The sequence below is a fragment of the Bactrocera latifrons genome, unplaced genomic scaffold (genome assembly GCF_001853355.1).
Source record: "Bactrocera latifrons isolate USDA-ARS-PBARC rearing strain unplaced genomic scaffold, ASM185335v1 scaffold_1559, whole genome shotgun sequence".
Lineage (NCBI taxonomy): Eukaryota > Metazoa > Arthropoda > Insecta > Diptera > Tephritidae > Bactrocera > Bactrocera latifrons.
The window spans coordinates 6,683-16,783 of NW_017535029.1; the positions used below are offsets into that span (position 1 = coordinate 6,683).

Consider the following 10,101-nt stretch of genomic DNA (forward strand, 5'->3'; position numbering starts at 1 on the left):
TTTTTTTCGTGATACACTAATGAATTGTTATCGTTTTGTTGATTTATGTAAATGAATTTATTAATGGGTGATATAGGCCTAAAGGGAACCGAGCACCCAAAACTAACTTCGGTGACGCGCCGTTTTGCATACCTCCTGGGTGGTGTGAAAAGTGCCCATTTTAATTTAAATGCCCAAAAATTCTTATTTTGTTCGATCGGGACACAATGGAAAATGTTATAAAAAACGCTTATTTTGAGACGCTCTCACACTGGAATAAGTTGGGCATCCCATTATCCCTGGTTGTGTCAAACTATAAAATTAAAGTCCATTTTCAAAATAATTGAATAAATTTTTCAAAAAAATTTATATGTGATTCAATATTGTTAAATTTAAATACAAAATGGATTGGCGAATGAGCAAAGTCTTAAATTTAATAAACTTATATAAGCATAAATCACAATATCGTTGCTCGTATCAAATTTATTACCGTGCGATTCTGTACTTTCAAGTCTCTAAATTTGATAGAGACAATTTTTGAGACTTGAGACAATTTTGCTATTCTGTAAGTTACAGTCACAAAATCTATTACATTTAATAAATCAGAGATGCTTTTAAACTTGAATGAAAATTAATATGCAGATAACAATAATTAAATTTGCTATAAGATAGTCAAAAAACATCATTATCAATCAAAATAAAAATATATGTTGACTTTGTTTCATATTTTCGAAATTTTTGTAAAATTTATTTATTTTTAACTTTTTCGTATTTGAGTTACTTACAAAATATAAAAAAATGACAATCGATTAATATTAATATATTCAAAATGGCAGACAAGAGTTCTTTTTGGTTTTGTGACTTCCTAACTACAAGGTCTCAAATTTGAGGCAATATTTTGAGTCTAACGCTAGAGACTCTTTAGTTTAGTGAGTAGTAACTAGTCACAAATTGAGATTTTACCACAAAATGTCTCAAATAGAGATTAGAGACTGCTTACAGAATCCCGCTATTATTTGAATAAGTAATATGAGTCTCCACAGGCAATAGGTTAGTATACAATAAAATTTTGCCCCGTGAGGTCTATGTATGAATGAAAATTAAAAACGACAGTCATCAGCTGAACACAATTCTCGCGACAGACGGCAAACGAAATCTGTCAAACAATAAAATACACACGTTGTTATGGAYAGAGTTATTTTGACGACTGCAGGCCGACAACTGTCGTTCTAGCTAACTTCAATATATTCTTACATTTGCCAACGACAGTAGAGTTGACAGTAGAGAGCAGTGATGCCACTAATATGTAAAATGTAAAATTATTRWAGTGCAAGGTATTAGTATGGCCATAACGAAATTGTGTACATGCAAAATGGACAGCTGTGTTGTCTTGTGTACATGCCGGCCATTGTTATGTTGCTGCCTTCTCATAAATGTTCATTCACAACGCCATTTTCAGTTCACTGTCGTGCTGCTACAGTCTGTCGTGAACATTGTGTTCAGAAATCAGGAACGATTACAATAATGCAGTAGTTGGTCCCATCACTAATTTTTGTATAACTTCTCTTATATTTTTGTTTACGATTTCGAATACCATGGTTTGAAGATTTAGTGTATTTTGTAAAGAAGTTCTAATTTTATAATTTCTAATAATGGCCAAAGCTCCTGCAACTTTATCTCAAAGTACAAGAATGCAACCACCGCCGGGTCTAAAAGCTCTTATTGACTATTGTCAAAGCGTTTATCCAGACCAGCCAAATCCCCTGCAAGTAACCACMGTATTGAAATATTGGCTTGGTGGACAGGATCCTTTGGACTACATTAGCATGTATGATAATAAAGGAGATCCAGAAAATGGAATTCCTCCTCATTGGCATTATATAAGTTTCGGTTTAAGTGATCTACATGGAGATGGTCGAGTGCACACTAAGGAAATAAATGATGAACGTTCAGGAATGGGTTTTGAATTAACGTTCCGTCTGATTCAATCAGAATCAGACGAAAATAGTTTGGGAATGTCCAAACAACCTCCAACATGGCCGGCAAACTTATTACAGGCAATAGCCCGTTATTGCTTTCARACAGGTAATATGTTGTACTTCGGAGATAATATACCATGGCGCAAAAGTTTAAACGGCAGTGATACCTCCTGTATAAAAAACATTCTTATAACCCAAGATGTCCAATTAAATAGTATTCATACGGTGTTTGGAACAGTCGAATTTTGTCAGATAGTTGGTGTTACGGATGAAGAACTTGAACAAGCATCTCGTTGGAATGGCCGTGGTGTTCTGAATTATTTGCAACAAGACATACAGACAGGTGGCAAATGGTGGATTACAAATATGAATCGTTCGCTTAGTGTATTTGAGCTTTGTCCCGAATTGCTATTAAATTTGCAAGATGACTTGGAAAAACAAGGATCTGATTTAGCTGGAGTTAATGCTGAATTTACTTTTCGAGAAATTCGGGAAGAACCTTGCATAAAAAAAGAAATAAACTCAGAAAGTTTAAATAAGCAATGCGTATCTGATGAAAATAATTGCTTGGTAAGAAATGAAGTAAAGTGTGAGGTTTTCCCACAATCAATGTCAATGAGTAGTAGTTCATTGCATAAATCGTGTCCTCTTAGATATCAGCCATATTCGGCTGACTCAATATCATTAGATGGAATTGAAATCACTTTGGCTCCTTATGCAGCAAAGTATCTTATATTAGCCATAAAAGATCGGGTTCGACATGGACGACATTTTACATTTAAAGCAGAACATTTGGCTCTAACACTGGTGTCAGAAACCGTCTCCGGAGCAATTGTAAAAAAATCATCACCATATGGCATAATAGGGTATTGGATACAAGTACTAATTCCTAATGAGTTAGTTCCTCGAATGTTAGAGGATTTCCACAATTTACAATTAGATAGTAATACGGAATACAAAGAAAGTCAGGAATTATATTGGGCCGAATACAAATTAAAGTTAATCATTGATAATCCTAATAAATTGGATCCTACTTGTCTATAAAAATTATATACAAAAATTTCACTTTTTCTAGCTCGAAATAGAATAAATTTCAAATTATTTGGAACAGTTATGTAATTGATTGTAAACATCTTATTTTATTTTAACAAATATAATATCAGTATACTTCAGTGAAGAAAGTATATGTGAGCATATGAACTTTTTTCAACAAAACGAAGAGTTTATATTTTTTTTTTTAGTACTTATAACGGAAACAAAAACATTAACGAAATTTATTTTCTAAGCTTTTATAAATTAATTTTTTAATCTCCCTGGGAAACCATAAGTTTAAAGGTTATAAATTCAATACTACTAATTATGTTGATATTCCAGTAGTTTATSTTATTTCAGTACCTAATAAAATTTTTAAAAATTAATTTAACTTTATTTAAGCGGTTTGGTATAGAGTCCGCTGGCTCCTTTAAAATTGCCAAAGCATCTCTTAACACTTTGATKGAATCAAAATGGTGTAAATTTTTATTATTCCCCATAGGTACTCAGTCGAGTTTAAATAAGGACTAATGGCCGGCCAATACAAAATTTTCATATTACTGRAGCGTAAAAATTGTTTATTGTCACTGGAAGTGAAATATTTATTCTTCTCTGTAAAGTCGATGGAACTACCCTCCAGCRGCTGGATATAAATATCAGAATTTGTTTTCGTTGAAATAAAACAAATATGAGAATGCCTTGCTTAACTGAAAGCACTTCAAACCATTAATAAGCCTCCACCATGAGCTCGCTTATGTCGAGTTTGTTGTGGATTTAAATCATGCCAATACTTTTCGGAATTCTTGCCTCCAAAATTTAATTTTTTCGGCAAACGCCAACCTAGGACAAAGAATGTATAAATGCAAATTGAATTCTGTATGATGTTCGATTGGACGGCTAACAGAGCTTATAGGATTGTAGTACGGAATTCACCATTCTCGCTGCTATTTAGCAGAATTGAGCACGTTCAAAGGCAGAAATATATGTAAAACGACATATCTCACGCGATAATGAATAAAGAGAAATAGTTTGAAGAAAAATATACAAAGTCACACAGGAAATGTAAAAAAGCATTCACTGCGTCACATATGCGTGATTATTTTGTATCAAATGAACTATTGTTTTCCGAAAAATGGTAAAAATTTTAATTTTTTTTACAAATTCAGGAAATATTTTAATAATTTTATTTTTKAAATAAATGAWTATTTCAAATAAATTATATTTACTACGCCTAAGAAGATGTGCCAAATGAACTTCATTTCTTCAAAGAAAATTGATGACCTTCATGAAATATGCATATTCGCATTATTTCGTTATCATTTCCATATTTGTAGCATTAGAAATTATATGGCGTATATGTACATATATTATTTCTTTGGCAAATTTGTCTGTATGTTTACGAAAGCAAATGCGWTCCACATACATATGTATGTACATACATTAATAATAACCTCTTTATGTACTTCAAAGAAGACTAAAGCTTGTGTTTCGAGTGTGCTCCTCAATTTGTGTTGGCTTGCGTGAGTTCCAGGCTGTGGAGGCTCGCAGATTCTCTGGAGATCCTCAGCATCGTTGACACCTCGCGTACAACAATTTATCTGCATTGATGTTTAAAATCCATAAGTGTTTAATTATAAAAAACATAGAACTATAAAACAAAACAAATCTAATAAAAAAAAACACTCAATTGATTTTCGCGGAAGGAAAAGGAAACAAAATTCTCCTCCGCATATCTGAAGTGGTAACCAGCTGTTTCTTTCACACGGCAAATCATCTGGCTACGCAGGGTTGTAAGTGGTCAGGATCATTTCATTATCTACACTTACAGTCGGTAAAGCAGTGGATAAGGCAGTTCATATAACTTAACGTAATCTGTGAACGCTAAACATAAAGAAACACTGCACATTGTGCCATTAAGCACAAATCGATTTGTTCTTTTAAGTGACAACGCTGACGGTGAGAGTAACAAAACTCCTGAAAGTCTTACAAAAATCACTAACCCCAAACCACCGCCGATATACGTAAGAGAGGAAAACTCTGGTGYTCTCGTGAAAATATTTACTCAACTTATCGGCAATAATAACTTTCATATAGTTCCGCTGTCGAAAGGAAACATTCGAGAAACCAAAGTGCAAATATACTCCGAACAGAACTATCGTACATTGTCCAAATACCTAAATGAGAAAAAGATTAAATTTTACACTTATCAACTTAAAAGTGCGAGAGGCTTGCAAGTTGTTATTAAAGGTATCGAGCCAAGTGTTGAACCCATGGAAATCCACGAAGCACTTAAAGATCACGGCTTTAACCCTAAAAATGTTGCAAATATTTTTAATAAAAACAAAATTCCACAGCCTATGTTCAAAGTTGAGCTAGAACCAGAAAACAAACAACTTGGGAAAAATTGTGTGCACCCCATTTACAAACTTCAATATTTGCTACATCGTAGGATCACTGTGAAGGAACCGCATAAAAGAAACGGCCCTGTACAATGCACCAATTGCCAAGAGTATGGTCACACCAGGTCTTACTGCACACTTCGCGCAGTGTGTGTGCACGTCAAACAAAAAAGACCCAAATGACAAAAAGTGTGGAAACTGCGGTGGAAACCACACAGCAAACTACAGAGGATGTCCGGTCTACAAGGAGCTGAAAGATCGGATCAACCAACGTGTAGTCTCCGAACGCAATAATAATGTACCGAACGTTGTATCATCCAATATGAATCCGCCGATAGCTCCATCAAAAACCGTCAAGGGCGTATCGTTTGCAACCGTCCTAAAATCAGGCCTAGGAAAACCCACAACCTCAGTAACAGCGAGACTTATTGAGCCGATAGGACAGCAGCCCCACGTTCAATCCCGTAGTCAATCGAATATCGAAGCAATGAAAGCGTCAATGCAACATAGCATGATGACCTTCATAACATTCATGCAGAACACAATGCAAGAACTTATGCGAAATCAAAACTTGCTAACCAAAGTTCAAAATAATGAGCTCGCTTAAAATTGTCTTATGGAATGCAAATGGTATACCTCGCCATAAACTAGAGCTGTCAAAATTTCTCAACGACAAGGAAATTGATATAATGCTCCTTGTAGAAACTCACCTAACCAATAAATACAATTTTAATGTACCGGGATAAATCCTCTATTGTACAAATCACCCAGATGGAAAGGCGCATGGTGGAACTGGTATCTTAATCAGGAGTCGCATTAAACACCATTCTTTAACTGGAACTGCTGAGAATTATCTGCAAGCAACATCAATATGCGTGCAGACAAAGCAAGGTGACATTACTTTGTCCGYCGTTTATTGTCCCCCACGTTTCACGATTACAGAAAAGCAATTTATAGATTTCTTCAGCTCGCTGGGAGAGTGCTTTCTTGCTGCAGGTGATTATAATGCGAAACACACTCACTGGGGTTCCCGGTTATGTAATCCTAAAGGCAATCAATTATATAACGCCCTTATATGTAAAAGAAACAAACTGGACTACGTGTCTCCTGGAAAGCCTACATATTGGCCGGCAGACCCGAAAAAGCTACCAGATTTAATTGACTTCGCAGTAACTAGGAAAATTCCTCACAGTCTTATTACTGCAGAAACAAGAGCAGATCTCTCATCAGACCACTCACCAGTTCTCTTCACTTTGCGGCATCAGTCACATTATAAAGAGTTACCCTATATGCTCACGTCAAAAGCTACAAACTGGTTAAAATACAAAAAATACATCASCACACACATAGAACTTGAACCAAATTTAGATACACCGGTAGATATTGAAAACACCGTCGTAGCATTCGAATCAACCATTAAACAGCCGCCAAATTTCAACTCCTCAAAAAGGTTATATGGAAAACAAAAGGCATAGCTTAACTAATAGAGAAATTGAAATACTAGTATTACAAAAACGACGCCTACGAAGGGAGTGGCAGGTCCATAGATCACCAGCCTCAAAACAACTGTTGAAAGCGGCCACACATGCACTGACGAGAGCCCTCAGGAGCGAGGAACAGCGGGCGCAGTACCAGTATATTCAAAAGCTGTCACCGACTAGTACAAAGCACCCTTTGTGGAAAGCACATCAAACTCTAAGTGCGCCAATAGAGTGTGAAATGCCAATACGTGACAATAATGGCAAATGGGCTCGGAGTGATGCAGAAAAGTCAGCAAGCTTCGCTGCTCATCTAAGAAATGTCTTCCAGCCAAACCCAGAAACTAATGACTTTACACTTCCAACCGTACCCTCGTTTATGAGTGAAATCGTTTTTGTTGTAAAATTTACTACATTTGGGCTATTYGAGACAGTTGTTTTTTGTAGAACAACGTTTCAATTTTTTGTTGGTGACATATTCACATGTGTACGCATATTATTATTTTTTTTTTATAGTAGGAGGAAGCATCGAAAGCCGGAGTGCGGAACTTTAATCCGCTAAACCTAACGTACTCCCAACTCAGGACTCTCCCACGGAACCACCAGATAAGGTATCATGGGAGCGACAAGACATATTACGTCTCCTCTWTAGCACGGACGGACTGACGCCTACTCTGCTGTAGCTGTCTTAATGTAGTCATGATGGAAGTAGCAGCTTCGCAAACTGCTATCCACTTGTCAGAGGACTGGCACATAAATGCAGTCAAGTTTTCCACCGTTAGCCTACCACCTAGYGCAGTTTCTAACTGTTCCCTTATGTTTCGAAACCGAGGACAATGGAAAAACACGTGCTGAGTCTTCTATGGACTCCGGACACATCGAACAAAACGGACTGACGTCATTTTGAAATTTGTAAAGGTACCCTCTGAAGCACCCATGCCCGCTTAATATTTGGGTCAGGTGGAAGTCCAGGTCCCCATGTAGTCTACTTATCCATATATGGATGTCAGGTATAAGTCTGTGGGTCCACCGTCCTTTAGTTGAGGTTTGCCACCGTTGCTGCCATATAGTTATGCTCTTCTTTCTCTCTTCTCTTTTTTGGATTTCTGTGATTGGCGCTGATAGCTCATATAATCTCGTGAGCTCGTCACACTGGATGTCTATGGGGGGCATACTAGCTAGTACTTCAGATGCTTCTCTGAAAATAGTTCGGAAAGCACTTGTTACTCTTATTGCTGTGAGTCTATGCACTGCACTTATTGGTTTGGCATATGCTTTTATGTTTAATGCCTGTATCCATACTGGTGCTGCATATAGTATAACTGAGCTCATAGCTTTTGCGAGTAGAAAACGGCGGCTGCAGCGCACACAGCCTATATTTGCCATCATTCTTGATAAGGCGTTATACATCTTATTTGCTTTATTTGCTATGTTTGCCAAGTGCTGCTTGAATTTTAGCTTAGAGTCCAATATTACCCCTAAGTACTTCAGCTGCGGTTATGAAATAATCACGCACTCTACTATAGTGAGAGTTATTTTTTCCTCAATTTTCCTGGTGTTTATGAGCAATACCTCTGTTTTGTGCTCAGCCAGTTCCAAACTCTTGGAAGAAAACCATTGGCGTAGACCATTTATGCATTCATTACATTTATTTTGTAGGTCATGGTCATCGARTTGTTTACCTACTGCTACTGCTATAAGGTCGTCCRCGTATGCGATTAGCTTAACGTTTTTAGGCTGTGGAATTCTTAGCACCCTGTCGTAAACTAGGTTCCATAAGAGAGGGCCTAGAACAGAACCTTGTGGTACTATGCTTGTAATAGGGTAGCTCTTGATGCCTTCGGTGGTGTCGTAGATCAGCTTTCTATTTTTAAAATAACTCATAACGATATTTATGAGGTACCGAGGGGCGCGTATTCCATATAGGGATTCGAGAATATTTTTCCATTTAGCAGAATTGAATATATTTTTCACATCCAGAGTGATCAGCGCACAATATTTTTTTGTACCACCTTTCCATCTTTTGCCACTTACTGCTCTTTTCGCAATGTCGACCACTTCTTTCAGTACACCGATAGTAGACCTCTGTTTTCTGAAGCCGTATTGTCTTTCTGATAGTCCGCCGGCTTCCTGGATTGCAATCTCCAAGCGGTTTCTTATTATGCTTTCGTACACTTTTCCCATTGTGTCGAGCATACACAGAGGTCGATACGAGGAGGGTTCATCTGGTGGTTTTTTTGGTTTAGGGATTAAAACAAGACGCTGGACTTTCCAGGGATCGGGGAACATCCCTTCTTTTATGCATGCGTTGTACATTTTTGCAAAAAGAGCTAGAGTTTGGTATTCCGTCGATACCAGGCGCTTTGTTGTTTTTGATTTTTTTTTTGGCTATGAATAATAGTTCTTCTTCTGTGACCAGTGGGGGTGGTTCAGCTGCTTCGTTTCGTTGATCAGCGATAGTAATTGGTTCGTGCGTCGGGAATAATGCCTCGACGACTTCTTCATGAACGGAGCGCATTTGGGTTGCTGCCACTTATTTTTGAATTTAGACACACAGATTTAATAAGCAGTCCCCCAGAGATCTATATTCGCTTCTCCACAGATTTTTTCAAAACAGTTCCTTTTGCTACGGGTTATAGCTGACTTTAAGAGCTTTTACTGACTTTCAAAAGCTTCTTTGAGACGGTTTTCATTTTCATCGCTTTGAATACGTTGTAGGCGACGTCTAGCTGCATGACACAGCTTTCTCAGTGTGGCAATTTCTTCATTCCACCAGTATACAGGTCTTTGCTTATTGTGGTATTTCGTCCTTCGCATTGTAACGTCGCATGCTGCCACCAGTTCCTTTCGTAGTGCGGTTACTAGGTGGACGCCGCTATTGCTGCACTCCAGGCTGTCTCAAAAACGTCAGTATCAAAATCTGTTTGCATCCAGCTTCTTTTTCGTGCAGTGTTAATGCGTGAGGGTTCCTGAGTCCGAGAGAACGAAACTTCTGCAATGATTGCCATGTGGTCACTATATGTAAACATGTCTGACACCTCTCACTTAATGTGTCTGCTAAGTGCGTCATTTGCAAGCATCAGCTCTATTATAGAGCCTTTATTTCCTTTTTGATAGGTATTTTTGGTGCCACTATTAATAATTGTGAGGTTGGTTTGACTCAGGAATTCTAGAATCAGGCGCCCACGATGGTTTGAACATCTGCTACCCCAAGCAGTAGACCATGCATTAAAG

At 37.4% G+C, this 10,101-nt stretch overlaps 1 protein-coding gene across 1 annotated transcript; it reads left to right on the forward strand.

Annotated features, from left to right (window-relative positions):
• Positions 1-1,495: 1,495 nt before the first annotated feature.
• On the forward strand, positions 1,496-3,152 carry LOC108966113 (suppressor of fused homolog). The gene has a single exon (XM_018928860.1). The coding sequence runs from the start codon at positions 1,632-1,634 to the stop codon at positions 3,000-3,002; it is 1,371 nt and encodes a 456-aa protein (XP_018784405.1). The 5' UTR covers positions 1,496-1,631; the 3' UTR covers positions 3,003-3,152.
• The last annotated feature ends 6,949 nt before the right edge of the window (positions 3,153-10,101 follow it).